Source organism: Chrysochloris asiatica, unplaced genomic scaffold, assembly GCF_000296735.1.
Source record: "Chrysochloris asiatica unplaced genomic scaffold, ChrAsi1.0 scaffold00006, whole genome shotgun sequence".
NCBI lineage: Eukaryota > Metazoa > Chordata > Mammalia > Afrosoricida > Chrysochloridae > Chrysochloris > Chrysochloris asiatica.
This window is the reverse complement of record NW_006408524.1, coordinates 5,780,090-5,803,769: the sequence shown is the minus strand read 5'-3', so window position 1 is coordinate 5,803,769 and position 23,680 is coordinate 5,780,090. Positions and strand designations below refer to the sequence as shown.

Sequence of the window (23,680 nt, the reverse complement as noted above, 5' to 3'; positions counted from 1 at the left end):
AGAGGTTCAAGCCGGATTCAGAAGCGGTTGTGGAATGAGGGATATCATTGCTGATGTCTGATGGATCTTGGTTGAAAGCGGAGAATATCAGAGAGATGTTTACCTGTGCTTTATTGACTATGCAAAGGCTTTCGATTCTGTGGATCACGACAAGCTATGGACAACATTGCAAATTCTGAGTATTCCAGAACACTTAATTGTGCTCATGAGGAATCTGTACCTGGACAAAGAAGCAGTTGTTCGAACAGAACATGGGAACACTGAATGGTTTAAATTTAAAAAGTGTGTGACAAAGTTGTATTCTTTCACCATACTTATTCAACCTGTATGCTGAGCAAATAATCTGAGAAGCTGGGTTATATGAAGAAAAATGTGGCACAAGGATTGGAGGAAGATTCATTAACTACCTGCGATATGCAGATGATACAACCTTGCTTGCTGAAAGTGAAGAGGACTTAAAGCATTTACTGATAAAGATCAAAGAGCACGGCCTTTGGTATGCATTACATCTCAATGTAAAGAAAACAAAAATCCTCACCACTGGACCAATAAACAAGATTCTTATCAATGGAGAAAAGATTGAAGTTGTCAAGGACTTCATTCTGCTTGGATCAACAATCAACACTCACGGAAGCAGTAGTCAAGAAATCAAATGGCATATTGCATTAGGCAAATCTGTTGCACAAGACCTTTTTTAAAGTGTTGAAGAGCAAAGATGTCAGCTTGAGGACTAAGGTGCCCCTGATCCAAGCCATGGTATTTTCAGTAACCTCATATGCATGTCAAAGCTCATATGCATGTGAATAAGGAAAATCATACAAGAATTGATGCTTTTGAATTATGGTGTTGGAGGAGAATATTGAAAGTGCCATGGGCTGCCAAAAGGACCAATAGATCCATTTTGGAAGAAGTGAAGCCAGAGTGCTCTTTGGAGGCTAAGATGGACAAACTTTGTCTCTCATACTTTGGACATATTGTCTGGAGGGACCAGTCACTGGAGAAGGATATCATGTTTGGTAAGGTGGAGGGTCAGGGAAAAAGAGGAAGACCCCCAATGAGATGGACTGGCCAAGTGGCAGCACCAATGGACTCGAGCGTGGGAACAGTAGTGAGGTTGGCCCAGGATCAGGCAGTGTTTCTTTCTGCTATGCATGAGGTCGCTATGTGTAGGTATCGACTCGATGGCACCTAACAACAACAACAGACGGGTCAGAATCAACTCTATGGCACTTAAAAACAACAACAAAAGCATTCAGAATAGAGCCCAGCACAAAGTGACATTGTAAGAGTTGGTTAAACAAACACACTATATCCATGCATATGGTAGGCAGTTTCTGTATTTGCTCCTTGTCCTTGTTTCCACATCTGTCACTTTTTTCCACTCTTGTCACTTATACTTACTACTGTGCATTTATAATACAAAACTCTATCTCAGATTCTCAAAATATAAAGTGCTTTTAAGAATATTGTTTAGTGAACATTAATAATTTGGGGGAGTATTTTTATTTGAATTTGGATTCAATTGATATTTCGTGAGGACCCACCACTTTTATCATCACCCTATGTACATCTAATGCAAAGTGAGTTTATTTTCAACCTTATAAATCTATAAAGGCAGATAGGGTTGCAGTAAATGAAATATATCAAATTCCATTGACTCTTGCCTCATAATCTGAAAATAGAACTTGGTGGTGGTGCTGGTGTGCTATGGAGTCGGTTCCGACTCATAGCAACTCTGCATAGGGTTTCTGAGGCTGTAAATCTTTACAGGAACAGAAAGCCTCATCTTTTTCCTGTGGAATGGCTGGTAGGTTCCAATTACTGACCTTGAGGTTAGCAGCCCAACGCATAACTACAACTCTACCAGAACTCCAGAATTGGACCTCAGTTGACACCATACTCTATCTTTCAATCTTAACCAGTTGATGTCTCCCAAGTGCCCATAGGCAGGCCAGTCAACTTCAGGTGCTACAAAGCATCTGTTTTGAGCTTCCACACCTCCAGTGCCACCTTCTCGTGGGGATCCATCAGCACTACCATAGGCCACTTTGATAATGCCAAAATTTGGTGAAGGTTCCACCCCCCCCCGAAAGCCCCCAAAGTTCTTGGTCCTTTTTCCATGCAATATCCATGTAGTGCTTTTTTTTTTTTTTTTTTTAATCATAAGAATCTTATCCCCAGACCCATCTAGACAAGATGAAAACTATTCAGTGGGGACTCTACCATCCCCCACATCCCCCACACACTCTTAAACTATACTGCCTCTTGAAACCTTGTAAGCCAGTCACTTTGTGCCTTTATTACCCCCTCATCACAATAACATTTTAGGTAACCAGTGTCTAAGTTGCCCATTCCTATCTACCCTGCATACAGATGGGATAGCATTGATACTCCATGTGAAGACTCCTTCCCTCTCTGTTGGTATTTTGAGCTACTACATCCATGAGTATTAGTCAAGTTCATCACAATGTAGCAATTTACCCCCATTTCCTTTATCAAAAATTGTTTGTTTGTTTGTTTTTATCTTCCTCTAGTCAAGTTCTGATTATCAAGCCTTTGAGGTGAGGTCAGATGGGTACTAGCTGCAAGTTTGGGTGTTCTTGTGTGTCTCACCTCACTTCGTATCAGCTGGGTGATTCACTCTCAGCTCCAGCCTTCCGAGTCTATGTCCTTGGCCATGGGCTTAGGTGTCTCCAGGTCTCACCACACTTTGGACCAATCAGTCCTTCCTCTTCTCTCTCTCATCTCCAAGTCAAGGGGAATCTATGGAATGTGGCTGAACTCAGCACATTTCTTCATTGCTGCCTTTCCCCCTCTTCTACTCACCAGTAGACTAATGTGGACTTACATTCATGGCAGTGCTTTTGATGTAAAAGTGAGAAAAATGGTTCTCTCCTCTACAGAGTATCATCATCTGTTACCTGGGAACCAAAAGGGTTCCCTCTTCACTCAGAGATCTTGATTTGAAAAGTTCCTCCCGTTTCTGCCTATGGGCTCTTGTTTCCACTGGTAGACATGCAAGTGCACTAAGCCTGGCGGGTGGAGGGTACAGCTTTTCCCACCCTCATTTCTCTACAGGAAAGTAACAAAAGAAATCCTAGCAATCTGATTCCTAGAAGCCAGTCCATCTGTTGATCAGATTACACTCTGATAAATACGAGTCACAATGGAGACCAGAAGGAAGCGTCTGACCTCACACTGATCATCCCTGGGGAGCATCTACTTTCCCTCCATTCTGACCATCTTGTTCTTGTTGTCAAGTGCCATCGAGTCAATTCCAACACATAACGACCCTGTATAGGGTTTCCGAGGAGCAGGTGGTAAGCTTGAACTGCCGACCTAGCAGTTCACACCGGCTTTGCTATCCAGTGCATTAACCCACAGCACCACACCAGGACTCCATCTACAAGTTGGACCTCAGTTGACACCATTCTCTATCCTTCAATCTTAATTTCTTCTCCATAGAATTTACTTTTAGGACTTAATCCATGTATTGCCAAAGATGTCTTGCTATGTTGAAAATGAGACCTCCAGACACCTAAGGAATTCAATCAAAATCATAGTTGTGTAACTGCTTAGCATAAAGTGGAGTACGATCACACTTTCTGTTTTGATGCTTATGAAGCACAAAGATAAATCTGTTCATCCATCATTCTCTGGAGTGGCTGTTCATCCATCATTCTTCAGGGTGAAAATTGGCTAGTCTTGAAAAAAGAAGGTGAGGCTTTCCCAAGAGTTTGTGGGGGGAAAATGTAATTAAAAGGTAGTGGAATTTTCCATGAACTTTTTGAAGTCCCCTAGTATGCTTGGTTGTTTTCTAGACCTGCCAATACTTGCCATGCTGTGGATGTTCATATATCCATCTAACATTCACTACCCAGTCCTCTTGAGAGAAATAACAAGACAGTCCTACCCACTAGGCAGCCTTTAGCTTGGAGACAACACTCTTCAGTCCTGTGTCCGGTGTGTTTCCATATAGACTAAATAAATGATTAAATCAACCAAATTCATTACATGTTTTAAAATATAACATGTATCTTATTATCCCAAGTCCAAAAGAAGGTGCTATATTGACTTAGGAGGTCCTGGGTGTTGTATTCTTTTAAAGGAGCTGACATTTGAAATGATGCAAGAAAGCATGATGATGTTGCTCTAGTCCCTTTCTTTAGTTTGAACACCTCCTCAGAGAATTCTTTTCAGAGAAAGGATTAAACCTCTATATATGAAATGAATCTAAAAGTTTCCTTTAAATGATAACAGTTTCCCTGTGTGTATATGTGCGAATACACAAATATCTGTATATTAAAATTATTTGCATACATTTTTAAAGGGGCTTTAATGCTGGTGCCTGCTAACCAAACAGTTAGAGGTTCAAGTCCACCTATAGGCACCTCAGACGAAAGGCCTGACAAAGTAATTCTGAAAAATCTGTCAAAGAAAACCCCGCGGAGCACAGTTCTACTCTGACATACATGGCGTCACCAGGAGCGTTTCCTGCAACTAGTTTTTTATATTTGCTTACTCCATGCTTTCAATTTGAGACAATTCACAGTAATTTCACAGTAGCATGAGCTGATGGAGACTGATGAGCTATTTTGAGAATATAGTTGATTTCAGAACTGTTAACCTTATACTTGGCATCATAATAGCCCCCAAATGTATGTTACTGTGACACTACTCCAAACCATCTCATCTAGTTGACAATTTGGTCTTATTTAGGATATGATTACTCAGATGGAAAATTAATTTTATCTTTAAAAAAATATCCCATTTAGTGACAATTCTACCGAGCATCTTTGAGGGATAAATAAATTGATCATAAATAAATATTTGTTGAGATCAATGGCAGGAAGTCTCCCTGGTTGCTTTTAGAAGGGTTTCATGAGTGTCTTCAAAGCACTTGGAAGCTCTAGCACAATAAACACTTTGAAGTGGCAAGTCTTTGTCATCCTCTTGCCTTAGGCCTGCCATCTCTGGCATAGATTAGCAGTGTTGTTGTTTTATTCTTTTTTCTTTTTCTTTTCTTTTTTTCTTCCACAATGGAAGAGTTTCCTCTTAATAAATGCATGCATCCCATGTGAATACCAAGCTTTTCAAATGGCTCAGGCTGTGGTACTCAGCTTTGTGGGGACAACTTCATTAATGAAAGGCGTATTCAATCAGATCTTTGTTGCCACATTATAGTATTTGTGTTAGAACATTGTGTCCCCACATGACAGTGATGCAGGCACTACCACCAGCATGAAAGTAAGAATTAGAGCAGCAAATTAACTCTTCCCTTGGGTTGCTGTGTTTACTGCTCTTTTCTGACAGTCAAAGGATCTTCTCTCAATACTTCCTCTTCCTAAGGAGAAGTTCGTTTAAAAGAAGATACATCATCATTTGTATTCATCAATTGCCTAATATAGCCCAAAACAAACTCCAGATTTTAATTGCCAAAGATTTTGCAAGGAAAAAAAAAATGATTCTCTGGTATCCTTATTGGGACAAAAATGTGGCAGTATGTTTCCATAAAAATTTAGAACCTTGAGGAAACCCTATGGGGCATTTCTACTCTATTTCTGTAGGGTCGTTATGAGTTGGACTAGACTTGATGGCAGTGGATTTGGTTTCTTGATTTTTGGATGTCCTTAATGTGAAGTCAGGATAGGACTCCTAGGGTTATGGATTTTGCTTGAAATTGAGAATTGTCAAGTGGGGCAATTGTCCATTTCTAAGAACTCTCAAAACAACTGTGGTTCTTTGCTGCAAATAAACCATTTGCCTTTTCCACCCCCTTACTTTAATTACATGACAATTAAAATAATCCTTAAAGGGGTGTAATGGAGAATTTCTAATAAAGCCTTTTTCATATACTAAAGACAAGACTTAAAATGGGATCAATGTAGAAGCATTAATATTCTTTTAAAGGAGTTGGCATTTGAATTGATGCAAGACTGCATGATGACACTGCTCTATTCCCTTTTGTTAGTTTAGACACCTCCTCTGAGAATTATTTTCGGAGAAAGGATTAGACCTCTATATGAAATGAATTTAAAGGTTTCCTTTAAATGATAACAGTTTCTCTGTGTGTATATGTGTGAATACATGTGTACATTAATATATTTGTATACATTTTTGAGGGGGCTTCAAAAAGTTTGTGGAAAAACAGAATTGAAAGATTATGCAATGTTTCTGTGAACTCTTAAAGCCCCCTCATATATGCATATTCAATATGCATTTCTATACCTGCCTTTAATTTTGTTTTCTGTCCGGTATTTTCTCTTAATTATGATAATGTTTATGTAAGTTTAATAACAATGTTACATATTAGTAATGCAGTGGGATTTTTACTTAGTCCTTAATATGCATTCTGTGTTAAAATCAGCCAGAAATGAAGGGTAATGCACACATATACTGCACAATGGCCCATAAATATTATTACCTGACTCATCAAGGAGGAATCTTTATCTACTTGGTTCTTTGGACAGAAGGCTTCCTGTAGTAAAATAGAAGACAGCAACTATAACAATTCATATTTTCTAATTTTAAAAATTGCAAGTTTTTGACTAAAGACAAAACAAAGAGCATTTAGGATAAAGTTACCCGGACTTGGCATGTCATTGGAAGGTAAGTACAAGCGAATTTTCAGGTGAATATAAAGTGTCTGTGTTAGAAAGTTAGAAGTGTCTTCAACATGAAATCCTCCCACAGTTTTTTGTTTGTTTGTTTGTTTTTAGTACACGAGGTGATTAACCCACAAAAATATGAAACAGCAAAAAGAAAGTGAGCTTTAGAATTGAATGAATATATATCTGAGTTGGAATCGTTGTCTCACAGAAAGTTATATAACTATGCCTCAGATTCATCTGTAAAAGTAGGGATTGTTATTGCTGTCATTAAGTGCCATTGAATCAGTTCTGACCCATAGCTCAGAATATAGGGTTTCCCAGGAGCGGCTGGTGAGCTTGAATACTGAGCTTGTGGTTCAAACTGACTTTGTAGTCCAGCACATTAAGCCACAGCGCCACACCGCCACACCAGGACTCATAAAAACTTGGGATAGCAATACTTAAAAGTTCAGGATGACTGAAAGGAAGATATGTGAGAATCAAATGAGGTGATATTTGCAGATCTACTTGATCCATGTAGGCACTGAAGGGATGCTACTTTCTCCTTCATGTAACCTCTAGATATAGGAAAACAGATCAAAAGATCAATTCATTCTTGACTTTATATTTTGTGATTCCAAATTGGTTCTGCTGATCATAATACTAGTTAATTAAAGACCTTTCTTCCCATGTATCTAGTGCTTTAGCTCAAGTATATCACCAATTTTCAGTTTTGTATCTAGAAAGGGAAGGACGAAGAAAGAATGAAAAATGTAACAAGAGGAAGGGATGAAAGTAGCGAGTTGGGAGTAAGTGAGAGAAACGGAGCAAGGGAGAGAGGGAGGGAAGGAGAGAGAAAAGGAGAGGAGGAGTCTGTTTCATGTGATGAGTTGTCATTATGATTTTAGAAAGGGAAAATTAACAAAATGAATGTAATATAATATTGTTGGTCCAAGCATCTGCAGCCTATTACAAATCTCTACCACAAGGAGCTCTGATAGCGTAGCGTAGTGGTTACGAATCGGGCAGCGAACCTCAAGGTCAGCAGTTCAAAACTACTAGCGGTTCCGCAGGAGAAAGATGAGGCTTTCTGCTCCCGTAAAGATTTACAGCCTCGGAAACCCTGTACAGGGTCGCTATGAGACAGAACTGACTCCACGGTACTTAACAACAACAACAACCACAGGAATATATAGATATAGATTTTTGTTTTTTCTTTCCTACATATGTTCTCACTCCGGCTCTTACTCTTTCTGTCCCACTAGTCCAGGTCACCACAGAAGGAACTAAATGATCACCCAGCAAAGGATATGGCAAAATGTGTGCAAAGTTGGTCTTGGAAAACCAATAAAATAAGACATAAAATAAAAATAAAAATAAAAATAAAATCCCAAATAGGTCTTTTTATTTAACATAAGGCCAAAGAAGCTATCAGGCGCTGCTGAATACTGTCCACTAACTGTACAAAATATCAACTGCATGCCTCGAAACACCAAAATATCCGCTGGAATGCCATAGAAATAAATAACTTTTGCTATAAACACATGAAAACATATCAAACTGTTATCTCTTTAAACATATTGTAAATAAAAAAATTACCAGTACTTCTACACAATAAATATTAAGAAACCATTGACATAGTTGAAATGCACTCATATAAATTAACAACTTTAATTACATTAGCCAAACAGACATTGGTTAAAGAACTGCATGTAGTATGCCAAAAAAAAAAAAATAATAATAATAAAATAAAATAAAAATAAAAAACAAACAAACAACATCAACCACAGAACATAAAAAGTTTTCAAACAAAACAAGCTTCAGATTATCTTGGCTTTCATAATTATATTTTTCTTTTAAAGAAAAATATCAACCCATTGTCAATGCACTGTTTTTCAAAGCATTTAAATAGAGGGTAAAACCCATTGGGAATTAATACAGAAGAAATGATTCACTTTATGCATAAAAAATAAATAATAATATAGCTGAGACATGTGGTTTGCTTCTGCTCTTGAAGATGTGAACAGCTTCTAAGCATTCATATTCTCTGACCCCTACAACAGCTTCTCAGTAATACAGAGTTTAATTTAACACATACAATGTCCACCCCCAAACTTTCTGCCCACATCTATAAGTTTCATTTATTGTGCAGGTTTTCAGGGTGACTAAGTTTTTCTCTGTGTTGAAAAGGGAAATTGCCAAAAGACTCACAGGAAATTTTTTTTTTTTTTTCCAAGTGGGCATAATTGGAATTTAAGTTGAATATCTCTGAGACATTTTTGTGTTCTGTGTTTTAGAGTCACCTCTTGAAGCTCAATCCAACAGGTGTAGAAAAAAACAAAAACTACTTTACCGGAGGTTGCAGGTACTCCCTTTGAAATTCAAGTGTGGAATCAATCTTAAACAAATATAAAATGGGCTGTTTCTCAGGGACAGTAAAATTCTAACTCAAGACTCCTAGAAGTCTTCTTACTTTGGGGGGGGGAACCCCAAAACTATAGACAATGTCAATCCAATCTACAAAATATGTATTATTCTCAATAGATATCTGGGGTGGCTAAAAGCTCTTTGCAGTGTCTGAGCTTGGTATGGGTAGATTTTAAAGAACTCTCCCTGGAGAAAGACTGCAGATATATTAAAGGTCAGATAGAACCACCCTTGTTACAAGAAAAACAGCCTATGGAAAACTCAATACAGTAGAATTTTAACGCTTTGTTTTTCTCTTGGCACCATGCTGCTATGTGAAAAGTATTCACAAGGCTGCATTCCTCCCACATTATTAAAGATGGCTGTAATTTATAACTCTATTTCAAGGCCATATCAATCTAATGAAGCTAGGCTAAAGTTTGTGGGTGGGTGACACCTAATCATTTAACAACCAGTTACAATAGTGTCGTACAGATCTTCATTTTGCTCTTCTTCTAATTACTTTGGCCACTAATCGAACCCGCTTTACCCCTAATGCATTTAGGATTTAGGGCTTAAAATAATGACATCCATTTTTGAGATGAATAGAAACGACACTCTGGTATCTGCTCTTTTTAACCTCCTGCTTTTCCATTGCCTTAACCCACTTGACTACATCCCAGTGAACTGAGACTTTCTTCCTGTTCTTTTCACAACTTTCAGTAGCAGTTCTGGTACAAAGAAGAGGCAGTTCAAAAGGTCCTCAAAGTTTCCCATGAATATGTGGAGAGTTGAACATAGTCATTCACCCCTCTCCTTAAAACGTTCCTCATTACACCTACCCTCCTCACATGCGGGATTTCCTAGCCAATGGTTAAGAGTGAGGGGGAGAAATATCAACTTTGTATGTTCTCCCTCTCATGTCTTGATAAGAATCCACACATATATTTGTCCTGTAATGAGATTAAATTAATTTGCCTACATACAAATTAGTGCCATAGTTTATGAAGTTAGCATATTTTTAAGAAACTTAACTCATCTTTTTTGTAGTGTTTCTCATTGAGAACTTATCTTCCAGCTATTTATTTTTTGAGACTCTAAAATTTGATGTAGGGCTGAAAGCCTCAATATTTTACAGAGAACTGATGACTGTAAATTCCCCACCACCAATTATTAGTAAATTTGTCCCAGTTGTCTAAAGATTTCTGCTAACTTCAAACAAGTCAGAAAAAAATAGGCTCTATGGTTTTTAAAAGTACATAAATGAACAACATATTAGCTGTTATTTAATTATTGGGGAATACATTATCTAGATACAGCCCTCAGCAAGAACTTTGATATTCATAAAACAATGTAGTTGTCATTGGTTTTGGTTTGGTTTTGATCAAAATCAATGGATGCAAACTACTTCTGCATCAAGGATTTGGGCTGTAAATTACAATATTAGGAATTTATAGCTACCTCTATGCCTGTCTTCTCCTAACTGTTCTTTTCCTCCCTCACACGCTCATAACACCTTACCCCCAAATTTTTTAACTTTCAGCCATTGACAACAACATTTAGTCTAATTAATACAGGCAATATTTTTCACATTACACTTCAATCATATTAAAAAAAAAATGTACTGAACTTTTTAATACCAGCCCAAATAGTTCTTTCCCCAAAATAAGAACTCTGATTTAAGATTGATTCCAATAGATATTATCTATAAATTGGAAAAAAAAAATCAGCCCAAAGTTTTGGTTAACATGGGTTTCTTGTTTTTGTCTGCAGGTGATTAACTTGTAGGAGGAAGGTTCTGGGGAAGAAACTGGAGGATGGTTAATCCCTGTACATTTAAAAGGGCCTTTCTTGGATACTGTCTGCAATTTCCAGGCTTATTTTTCCCATCCAATTTTTTTGAAATGTGCCCACCTATTTCAGAGTAAAAGCAAAATCTATATAGCCTATCCTTCTTAAAAATACTGTGTTTTGCACACAAACATTCATTGCTTTAAGAACATTAAAAAATGACAGCCTGAAGTGCTTAAAATGTCTATGAACATGGTACATGTATACACACACACAGGTATGCATATGCACAAGCAATGTATATATACACATATGAGCATGGAGCGTCTCATGACTCTGACGGAACTTGATTTCCAACAGTGTACAACTACTGTACATCCAGTATGAAATGTCCTGTTTCATGGATGTAAAAGGAGTCAAACCCACACTTCTCAGGTCTCTTAAACCTGAACACAATCCCCTATTACTCAATCTTGAATCCAAACCCCTGACTCATTCATGGTGAACGATCCCAACCACAGACAGACTGTTTAAAGGCTCACACAAATGTCTTTGGTGTATGTGTCTATTTTTTAAGGTACAAAATAATAATTATAATTATAATAATAAAAATAGCTATTTTGTGTGCTGTAGCAGTTCTTTTATAGCTCACATTAAGTGCAGCTCTTAACCTCCCCCCACCCACCCCCAGAAAATACTTGTTAAATAAGGATTAGACAGGTCAAACACCATTGTAGTGCAAATAGTAAACGATAAAAAAAAAAAAAAAAAACATTTACAAAATATAGAAATGTTTGGATCCAACAGATGGACAAACATATTCCTTTCAAGTATCTCTCCTTGAAGAAAATAAAAATTAATCAGGTTACTTCCAATACAAAAAAGTCTCTCTTTTTGTTCTCTCTCAGGTAAACAGTTTCAAACCTATTAGGTTGCATAGTTCTAAGATCATAAGCACCTTAACGAAATGTAACTTGGTATTCTTTTTTTCCTTGATCCTTTTACTGTTTCCATTCTTCCTCTCAATTTTTTTTTTAAATGTTGGTTTTTCATTTCATTCTGTTTTGTCGCTAAAGTGGTGTGGAAAAAGAAAGTGTGACCACCTGCATAGTACTGTGATTTTTACCAGGATTCATTATGTATGTGCTGTGTGGCAATGCCTGTGTGTGTTGTGTGTGTGTCTGTATGCTGATATAAACAGAAATCGTGTCACACAGACATACCTTATGACCTAGGAAAATGGGGTGGGAAGTGCCTATGGATGACCCTTTCTAGCTAATGGCTTTCTCGGTGCTATTTGGGACATGGCAGTCCACGTTATTGCAGACTAGACAAGTTAACTTCCAGAAAAGGAACCACGAAGGGAGAGAGCCATCTTCAGTGTCAACAAGTGACATCATCAGTTTGATGTTGGAAGAAATGGCAACTACACCATTCCCCCTCTGTCTCCCCTTCCCCAGTTCCTTCCCTGCTTCATCTCTTGAACCCTGGCCAAGGTCTTTTCCACATTTTCCTTCATCTGTTTCAGTTTTTGTTCCTAGTTTAGATTTTCTCTTATTATTATTATTTCTATTTTTCTGATCATGTAACTCAGAAACCTTAAAAATTTTTTTCTTCGTTTTTGCCACTGTCTTCTCTGGGCAACTCTTGTTCCCTTTCCCCCCCCACCCCCCACCCCCGGACCAGGCAACTCTATGAGCACCCACACTCCTCCACTATCATGTTCTGAATGTCCTTTTTGATGATGTTTTGACCATCATCATAGTACAACATGGACATGGGTCGCAGCTTGGTGGGCACACAACATGACTTGAGGTTGGCAAAGGGGCTGTGGCCCCGCATCCGGTAGTGGTTGATGACTGTGGAGTGGAAGGAGAGTGAGGAGCCTGAGGTGCCCGCTATGTGGCTGGGGCACTCACCCTCGCAGTAGTTAGCATGGTATCCAGAGGGGGCGATGATCCAGTCATTCCAGCCAATGTCCTTGAAACTGACAAAGAACTGTTTCTTACAGCAGATGTTCACCTTGCCATCACACTCCAAGCCCCTCCGACGGCGGCGATGGGGGTGGTCTTCAGATTGCCGGGCCTGCAGCATGAGGAAAGGTCTGTGGGACTGCTCCTTCTCCTCCTCACCCCCTGCCACTCCTTCACCACCGTCCTTCTTCTTCCCCTCCCCCTCCTCTTCTTTCTTCTTCTTCTTGCCTAGGAGCACCAGACTGGCGCCAGTCTCCTGGCACTGCTCACAGGCGAACCGAATGTCCAGGGAGCTCTTGCCTTGATCCAGCAATCTCTGGATGCTGCTAGAGACAGGAAAGATGTGCCAGGTACTCTTCCGAGCATCCACCACCTTCTCTGATATCAGTAGTTCACTCCTCACACCCTTCAAGCCAGCTTCCTCTGCCTCCTCCCCTGCGTCCAAGCTGCCCTGTGGGTGCTTTTGTTGCTGGAAGAGGCGAATGGTGACTTTGGTCCTGGTCCTGTTGGCCTTGGGGACTTTTAGAAAGAGCCAGACTTCTGCACGTTCCACAACGGACAGGTCACTGCCTTCCTTGGAAATCTCGAAGTGCAGCGTTTTCCTGGCTGTGCCTGGAGATGAAACACAGCATAAAAGAGGACAGGGACACACATTAGATCCTAAATTGGCATTTATTCTCTAATTTCCAACATGTAGGAATCTTCTATTACACACTATCCAGCAAACCATGGCCAGTGGGTAAAATCTAGCCCATCACCCATTCTGTACAGCCTGCAGGCTAACAACTGCTCTTACCATTTTTAAATGAATGAAAAGAGAAAAACACTATTTTGTGAAGTATAGAATTCATGTGAAATTCAAGTTTCGTGTCCATAAATAATGTTATATTGGGACACACTGATGCACATTTATTTATGTGTTCTCAATGGCTGCTTTTGTGCTACAACACAGGGTTGACTAGTTAGCCTGCAAAGCCCACACTATTTTCCATGTGGCCTTTTGCAGGAAAGGTTGTTAATCCTTGTTCTAGAAGGGCAAGGGCCTCAGCTTGCATGCCTACTGCACTCCCCACTAGATGTGAATCTGAAGACTAATGCCTTTATTTATTTCACCTTCTATAAAATGGGAATAGTATAAGTGACATTTGACCTGTATTCTCACAGGTTTGCAAGAATCAGATGGGAAAACACACCATAAGCTATTGAAAGCTGTGGAAATAGTATTGTTCTCATGAACATACACAAACATACTCCCAACTGTGTGTGTCATGTGGTTGTTAAAAGCACTAGGTTAGCCTCTTCTTCTCTAGCTACAACCCTGATTTGCACAAACATCCATCATTCCTTTTCTGGATTCCAAAATTCACTGTTGTCAATTTCATTCTGACTCATAGAGAACTTAATAGATATGGTAGAACTGCCCTATAGGGCTTCTTCCCAGGCTGTAATCTTTACAGAAGCAGACAACTACATCTTTCTCCCTCAACGTAGCTGATGGGTTTGAACTGCCAACATTTCTGTTAGCAGCTGAGTGTTGACCCACTGCCTCAACAAGGTCCCTGTTTGTCCCTGGGTTATTTCTCTTTCATTTACTTCTCTGGTATTTAGTCAGATCTCTCCCCAAACATTTATCCAGTAAGTAGCTAGAGGAACATTTCCCAAAGGTGAATAGCATCATGTGACTCCTCTTCGAGGTTGTTTTGTGACTTCTTCTTGCCCTCAGGATGGAAGGGAAAATACCCAGAATGACAGGTTTCTGTATAACTGTCTACTTCCCACTTCTCTGGGATCCAACGACAGGGTGACTCTTTGAAGACTTTGAGCATCCTATGCTGTCTTGCCACTCCATAGTCACATGTGTTGCTCCTTATGTCTAGGATATTCCTGCTCCCTGTCTTTATCACCACAAAACACATTAGTAGTGCAAACTTTCATAGTGTTTCAAATTAAATGACACTTCCTCTAGGAAACCCACCCCCACCCTCCAGCCACTTGAGCTTAGGTCAGTCCAAGGCCTGAGCTCCTCTCTCTCCTTCACTGTTACTTGATAAATTCTAATTACCGAAGGCAGAGCTTCCTATTGAGTTTTATTGCCTTAGGAGAGTCAGCCCTGCTTCCCAGGTCTCCATGTTTGCCTCTTTCCCTTCTATTGCAGCTTGAATGCACACAATAGCATGTTTCAAACAGCAGTTATCACTAATTCTATGTCCCTAGGTGTTGCAAATGATTAACATGCTTGATGACTAACCCAAAAGTTGGACGTTCCAGTCCACCTCAGAAGAATGGCATGGCAATCTACTTCCAAAAATCCAACCACTGAAATCCCTATGGACAAAAATCCTACTCTGACACAGATGGGGTCACCATGAGGCAAAGTCAGCCCGATGGCAATTGGTTGTTTACTAATGTTATAGGGGCAACTCCCCACATTATCAAGCACTTGGATTCAAAGATCATTCAGTACTTGCCTAACTCTCAAATTAGGAAGGATGTCATCTGTTTCTCATTCTTTCCATAAGCACCTGTATGTTTATTCATGCAACGGTGTTAACAGTCGGGAGCAGGTGTCCAGACTATGCTTGTCTACTTCATCAAATATTCCCCTCCCCCCTTACTTATATTTTGACGTTCTATTTACCTCCTGTTAGTACCTGCTTGTTTGTCTGGCTGTTCATACCTTTACATACATCCCATGTACAAATCTGATGAAAATATTTCAAAGTTCATCTTATAATTCGCAACTCCCCAGGCGGATCTCCCTGCCTGGATTTCTATAGCTAGCGGAAATCCAGCCATACTTATCACTCTCGGGCTCGAGATGTTTACGGTACTATAAATTTTAGGCACAGTTTCAAGTTCTTTGCAGCAGAAGGCAGGCTTTTCTGTGCACTGCTCACTGTCGGTTCTGTTCTTAATTTAACACACTCCACACACTGTGATTATGATAGTGGTAAATTCACTGAGGGAAGGCCAAGGCGGGCTGCACATTTATAAGAAAGGCTCTGTGGAGTCTTTGTATAGATTTGCAAGGCTGTTGGCATGGATGATGAAGATGATGGTGAGAAGAGTTCCTATGACTCCCACCTCATGTCCCTGCCTGGCAGGATTTGAAATGAATAATAAAGCTGGGTTTGTGATTAGATCACCAGAGCATTAGGGAGATAGTGGGGGACATTGCCTTTTTTATGAAAACATGATGATTCTTACAAAAAAAAAAAAAATGCGTGTCCAGTATTCCTCTTTGCTAAGAAAGTATGGGTGGTTTTGTTGTTGTTTGCTTATTAAGAAAGCAAGAAAGAATAATCCAGGAAGGAGAGTTTAATCATTTAAATCTAAAAAGACAATCAGCTGTAGACTTTAAGGAGTTAGGTTCTCTGGAGAACAGAGGAGAAGGATTAACTGAAAGCTCCAAGATGGAATGGTGGGAGAGAGGGCAGGTGCCCTCCCAGTCAGGGTGGGAACACCTCCCCACCCTACTTACAAGCTACCTACTGTGTCCCCTTCTGCCTCTCTGCAGGCCAGCTTCTGAAATACTAAACTACATAGGGTGTCACTTTAAAGAAAGACAGATAGTAGTTGCTAAATTAGAGGAGGCAAGGGCCACAAGGTGGTGTTTTGTCTTTTGAGGAAACAGTGAAATTGGAGCTTCAGATTTTCTCCAGAATGGGAACGCTCCCTACCTCTCAGATAACCCATGCTTGACAAGCAGGGTTGAGGAAAAAGGCACAAGGTCCTCAGATGGAGAAACATCTCCATGGCAGTTCTGACCAGCACACACTGGTCTTTCCATGAACACGGTCCCGAGTAAGTCTGCAGATGCTACAGAGAGGAGGGCTGGGCTACGGAGGGAGGGGGGTTTAATGGACCAAACTGAACAAGTGAAAGCCGCATCCAAATTGCTCTTGTGGGGCCAGCAAGGCAGCTTGAAGTCACACAGCCTTCAGGACAGCCCCTCATTCCATGAAAGCAGGTTTCTAACGCGTGATAAAGCCCCACCCCTTCTCTAGAAGCAGCTGTACTTGGAGGCAAATGATTTAGTGTTCCTGAGAGAGGATCATACAAAGAGAGTAGTCATTTGAGGGGGCTCAATCTGTCAGGTGCTGTTATATTAGGATCAGAGAGTCATCATAAAATGACTTTCATCTTGGACTTGGCTGATAATTAACTCCACGGCATCGCCTGCGTGTTGTGGGGAGGTACGCACACTGATCTATGCATCCATTTAATTATCCGAGCAGAAAGACTCTGTTCCCTGCATTTGCATCTAGCCTCTGCCTGCCTCATCTCTCCCCCATATTTCTGACATTTGGATTTTCCCCCTACTAACGGGCATGCTTGTTGCCTCCTTCTCCTGTGTCCATTTCTGGAACTGCTGTTTGTATATTGCATGATATTTTACCAAGCAAATAATAATAATAATAAACTGAGATTCCATTTCATGAAAATGCTGTGGCCATAATACTCAGGAGAACGGGGGGAAGAGAGAGAGACTCAAGTCTTCCTAATGTCTACCTCATATGCAGGTACATTTTACAAGTTTTCTTGTTTTCTTACTTGTTAAGCAGTGCATTTTATTTTTTCTTTTTCTTTTACATTAGCTTTCATTGCAGGAGGGGGCGGGGAGAATGGAAACTGTTGGAAGCTGAAATGGAATTATATTTTATCAGGTCAGTAGGCTTCAGAAATAGATTAAGAAAGCCTCAGATTCTTAAGGATGAAGACCGTAAGAATTAACTAGTCAATGTATAAGATTCCCTTTATCTATTCAAGAGAAACTGCAGTAGTGGTATGCAGCATCAGAATGCTCCATCCTCAAATCTTTACGCATAACAATTTGGAAAATGGGAAAGGTTGCCTGAGGCTGAGGCATTTCGAAACAATTTATAATCAGTTTTAGGTTTGACTTAAATATCTCTTGCTGTAAAATCCTGGAATGGAAGCTCTCCCACAATGCTTTGTGACCAGGTAATAGAATTAGTTGATTCAGGTGTGTACTAGGTTCCTACACTATGACCTATCTAGCCAGAAATAGCTGGTTGCTTTGCTCACCTTTCATTACCCACTCTCTCATAATATTCTTTTCATCCTCTGTGCTATTTTCTCCCTCCTGAGGGCTTGTGAGGCAAGACTTGTATCACAGCCTGCTCTGCCTGAGTAATTCACTAAGAAAATCCCACGCAAACCCATGTGGGTGATAATAATTCATCACTTAAACCTCTATGGACTGGTGGACCCATACCAAAGATAGGCAGGAGAAAGATGCAAAAAAAAAAAAAAAAAAAAAGCAGGAGGGAGAAATGTTGTATCTTACAGGACATTCCTTTGACATGTTGTTGGGTGGCAAGCACTGGACGGAGGGAAAACTGTAAATTGGAGGCAAAAAAAAAAAAAAAAAAAACCCTAAAAAGATATTTGCAGCAGATTTCCTTCTGCTTTCTGAATTTTTTACATATTTTCTAATAACTTAATCACAAAGGAATGCCAAGGGTTAAGCAGCAAAGCCCTGGTTGCTCCCTTCCCCCACACTAAGATGCAAAGCTCCTGATCCAAATGGCCACACATCTCAAAATTGTGGGTGCATAAACAATTCCAATTAAATAAGCAACCCACACATGCAATGTTTCCGAGTTTGTTTTTCCTACTAAAGTACGTTGCCTTCTATATGCGGGTAATAATTATGTCTCTAATGTTAATGTCGAAAGCCTACTTGCTTATATGGAGCATTTAACCTCACCATGGGGGGAAAAGCCTCATTGTAAAAAGCGACTGTTAGTTTAATTTTCCATTCTTCACCAAGGCTTCATTGTGCCTAGTTATGGAATTGTCAGAACCCCCATTTACAACATGTGTGTTCTTTGAAGCACTAGCTCTGCGTTTGGACTGTATTTTGAGCGAGGGGGTTCTTGAGAAAGCCGATTAAGTGAGGTCATAAAGATTATTTCACCACTAATCCCTAAAAGAGAGTCTTGCTTGTGGTTGAATCACAGGTTTGGTTCCAAATTCCCTTGGTTAATTTTTCTGTCTTAATGTCTTTCATTGGGGCCCACTATGGAACTGTGAATGTTCAGTCACATTCATCCTCAGTACCCCACTATTTAAATGGTGATTAAAATTAGAATGTTAGCCATTTAGGGGGGAAAGAGTGTTTGGGATTCAAAGAAGTAGAAAAAATACCTAAGGTTCAACCCACTGAATTTCAGAGACTTCTCCCATTCCTGAAAAAAAGTTCCTGAGAACTTTTACACTTTGGGTTTGGGATTTAGGAACCAGTCAAGTATGAAGAATTCTGAACTACAGCTCAAGTAGATTTTAGCAGAAGAGAGGCCAAGATAAATACATGTTTTCACAAAAAGTGCCTGGGAAGGTATTACTCTCAGTTCCCCATGAATTTCAACTCTGACGCCACCCCCCAGCCCACCCCAATGCACCTTCTTCCCAAATACAAACCACTATTAATCTCTTTCTTCATCTTGTCTCCACTATTTCCCTCCACACTCTCAGTGTGGAAATAAACGCATCCTCAGAAGCTGAACACTATGTTCCCGCAAGGCGTTAAATAAATAGCCTTTTTTTTTTTTTTTTCTACTTGTTTGAAGTCACTTGTCATTTGTTGCTGGTGAAAAACGTTGATAAGGCAAACAAACCAAGCATACACACACAAAATCATGGAGGACGGAAGACGCGTTTTTTTTGTAAAAGCCCAAGCAACCGTATTAGGGAGAGACGTGAGCAAATCAGTATTGCTGATGATTCATGGTCACATTTCTCCACTCTCTGCTTTGTTTGCTTTTAAAATTTATCACTCCTCTGCGATTCATAGAGCTCCGGAATGTTCACATGTATCACTAAGATTCCCATTTCCAATCCTTCTGTCTCGTTTTATATATTATAGGTAGTTATGTTTTCCCCATCCCATAAAATCCTAACTTCTTCTGGAGGATGAGAGGAAGCGGGAGGTAAATGATAATCACTAAGATTCTGGCACTACATACTAGGACTTCAAGTAGGTAAAAATTGCGTTTCCCTGGAAGATTAACTGGCAAGTAGCAAAAGTCTTTGGGCTGCGCCCTCTTGTGGCCAGTCATTTCCCGTTATTCAAAGAAGAAAGTGTGTAACGTAACCCCTAAAGGTATCCTTCAGTGAAGGGTAATTCACTGGGAAATTCAGAAGACTGGCCAGGAATGATAGGGGTCAACTCCACTTAGAGATGGCTTTCTTGAGGTGGGGGTGGGAAGAGTCATCCAAGTCAATCTTCTCAGATCTCTATTTAGGTTCTACAGATTTCTAACTCAAATCTTCGGTAAATTATAATCTCCAAAAGGGGAGATTTATGAACTGCTTTCATCAATGCCAAGGCTATGTGAGCATTTTTCAAATCTTGGCATCTCATTTGTCTTCCTTTCCCTACCCCTTCATTTATAAGTGTGATCAGTGCTAAATTAATTACCAACCTATAAATCTGAAAGCTTATATATAACATTGGAGACTCAACATTATATGGTTATTATACGTTAACAGGCCAGCTATTTCCATGAATAAAAATAAGGTAAAATAGGATACAGCAGCCAATAAGGCCACTGATCATTGGCAATTATAGTGGTAATTGGTTTAGGTTTACCCACCCCTTCTGTCTTTCTTTCAAAGAGAAGATGTCTCTTTAAGGTCTTAAGGTAAACACTGAGGAGTTGGTCAAAGCCAAGCAAAGATCACATTAACCTTGATGAACTATCCTGAGTGGCATACATAAAATGGAAAGCATTTGTTTATTGAAATAAATGTCAGAGAGCCTTAGAGGTTTTCCCACCACTTCTTCAACAACTTAGATTAACTTTACAAAGATGGGGCACTTTCTACTAGAGCACAGTGGGACAAACTCAGTTAAAAGAGTTCTAGATACTTCCACTTCAGTTGTCTCTCAACTCTGGTTACCATATCCTGGCTCTATTCAATAATCAAAGCGAGAAGAGGCCAAACCTTAATGTGTCTCCTATAAACGGAGGAATCTCATAGTTGATGGGTATGTAGGTTTTTATTGACTAGGTTCTATGCCATGAAAAATAGTTTATAAAGAAAAGAAAAATGCATGCCCTTTCCTATTCTCCAAAATTCTTGACATTCTACAGAGTTGAACTATTATGAAAATTGAATTATTCCAAAAGCCATAAAGACAAGACTTTATGATTCATTTTCATATGTTTACTACCATCTTTCAGATGATAAATTACTTTCTTGGGTAGCAAAAGGTGCATCAAGTTGTCTGCCATATATGAAATAATGAAATGTGTGACATTACATAAATCAATTTGAAGTTGAGAAGTGAAATATCTTAAATGAGAAAAATATGCAAATACATGAACCCTCTTCTGAGAATCCAGCAACTCACCCAAAGTCAGGTTGGAAACTCATCTTGGAGGTTGTTTTTTATTACAGACTTTAAACTTCAGTAAATGTAGAAATCAAAAGAATTGTCTTTTTAAAAACAAACAAACAAACAAACAAAAAAAAAAACCCAGCCTATTTCTTTCCATATTGAAATACCCTACAGAAAAGTAAAAAAGGACAAGACCTCCTATAACTGAGGGAAAAATTGGCACTGAGATGAAGGCCAAAATACAGAAGGAAGGGAAATGGTCAGATCATTTTGCTGCAAATGTCCCTGAATGCCAGAGGAGTGATTTGCCATGAACATCCAATAAGTCCGAAAGAGGGGCACATTGCTGGCATCAGATGTATATTTAGTTAAATAACTAACGGTTGGGTTTGCGGTCAGTCAGTGGTTGAAGGCATAGGAATATTTTGTTATAGGATGATGTTAAAGCCAATCAAATAGACACTTGTCATTGAGGCCATCATGAGTGGCACTCCATAAATAAAATCATATATAGGGTCCCTTTGTGTCCGTATATGAGAGTCCTTTAGCCCACTGGAATCCATTGTACCCAGGGCCCAATGCATACGTGTATTCTTTCTTACCTTTACAAACACGAAAAGTTGAGAAAAATTGGAGGGCTACTTGAAAACCCCAAACTGACTCTTGCCCTCAAAGATAAAGTCACAATTATCATGTCCTTTGAAGTTGCATTGAGAAAAAGCCTTAGAAAATATGGCCTGACCCTAAAAGACAGGAACTCGTGGAGAGACACTGCCCTGGAAGTTTGCAGGACACCCAGGACTTCTCCAGAGGGATGCCATGAAGCTAGCAGGCTATCTGCTCCCCAGAAGGAAGATTCAGGTCTTTCATGGTTTTCTTGAAAACAGAACATCTGACTCAACAGGTTTTCAGGGTTGGAAATTCTGAGTGTTGCCTTAATTGTTTATACTGCTGCGGCAAACTTTTAAACAAAAATGCTGGGAGTCCCTACACATACTTTACTGGCCATATGCTGTACCAAACAAAACAATGGCATTCCTTTCAAAGGGATTTGGCAAGGGGTGCAATTCTGGAGCCTGGCATTGCCACGGAAATAACATGGCATTAACACACGTGCGTGTGTGTGTGCGCGCGCGTGTGCACGGCCAGGCGTGCCTGGGCTTGCAAACATGCAAAGGGATCTGTACCACATAACTGTATGAGTAACTGGGCTTCATATTTTTGACAGGTATTTTCTATTCAGCAACAGGTTAGTGTATTCCTGGGCCAGCCATTGATTAGGATCTATTTATTAAAGTTCTTCCTCTTAAGGATTGAGGGAGAGTTCAGTGTAGTATCTGAGAGCACTTTGTCAAGGTTGCATTCCTTGGCAGAGAACTCTGAGTAACTTTACAAAGAACAAAACTCTTTTTTTTTTTTGGTTTAGTCAGTATTCCAAGAGGGACTGAGGATTCAATGTCAAGTGCCCCCCAAAACAGCACGTTCCTGCCTCAAATGTGGTGTCTGTGCCGTTGCAGACAGTTTCTAGGGGTGACTATAATAACCCTCCCGAATCAACACCGCCTGCTTCTCCCCGATTGGACTTTTCGAAGGGAAGGGTGGTTTTAGGACCAAGACTTGATCTGTGCCATTCCACTCCATCAACCTACTCGCTACCCATCCCCCAAGAAAAACTTTGAATGGGGCTCGCCAGCCTCCGCGGCTCCCTAGCACCTGAACCAGTCCCAGCTTTCCTCCAGCTCTGATCTGCTCTTTATAGGCTGGCCGAGGGAGACCCTCGCAGACCCCTTTCCAGCCCGTCTGGCCCCAGAGCTTCTTCCCGGGGTGACCGGCTGAGTTGTGCAAGTGTGAACCAGCCGCCTCCAGCCAGAGATCCAAACTGGAGAGACCCTGCCTGCCTGCCTGCCTGCCTGCCTGCCTGCCGGAGCCCTCGCCCTCCGGCCGCCCGGCCGGCCCCTGCTCCGCTGCTGGCACCGAATCCCGCAGTTTCCAGCTGGAGAGAGAAGTTCCTCTGGGACTCTCACAGACCCCCTTTGCCCCCCGCCGCCGCTGCCAGCACCCACCTGATTCAGCGAACGTGATGATCTCGGAGGTTTGCTCCAGGAGTTCATTCATTTCTGCCCTCCGCCCGATGTCGTCCTCGATCTCCACGTACCCGTTCTCCCCCACTTTGCCCACATGAAGCTTCCGGATGGCGTTCAGAAGCGCCGCCTTGGGCACTGGCTGGGTGACCTCGGGTCTCTTCTTCAAGTGCAGCATGTTTAAAATGTGCCTCTTGACGGCCTCTACCATCTCCGGCTGAGAGTTGGGTACATCCTTGGGGAGGGTGGCCAGGGCACAGGCCGGGCAGTCGGGGTCTGCACTGTGCCCCTCGGATCCCGGGGTAGGGGAACTCCTCACTATGATCCAGCAACTCGCCAACAAAAATCCTCTCAGCCAAAGCCAGGGCATCCTGGCAGCAAAAGTTGTTGTGATTGCCTTTTTCAAAGGCCCGCTTTTTCTCCCCCCTCACGCACAGGTTTGTGTGTGTGTGTGTGTGTGTGTGTGTG

At 40.6% G+C, this 23,680-nt stretch overlaps 1 protein-coding gene across 1 annotated transcript; it reads right to left on the bottom strand.

Moving 5' to 3' along the window:
- Nucleotides 1-12,352: 12,352 nt before the first annotated feature.
- On the bottom strand, nucleotides 12,353-23,666 carry INHBA (inhibin, beta A). The gene is made up of 2 exons (XM_006832111.1): nucleotides 23,195-23,666; nucleotides 12,353-13,372 (listed from the first exon to the last, which is right to left on the bottom strand). The coding sequence occupies exons 1-2, from the start codon at nucleotides 23,580-23,582 to the stop codon at nucleotides 12,480-12,482; spliced, it is 1,281 nt and encodes a 426-aa protein (XP_006832174.1). The 5' UTR covers nucleotides 23,583-23,666; the 3' UTR covers nucleotides 12,353-12,479.
- Between the last annotated feature and the right edge of the window lie 14 nt (nucleotides 23,667-23,680).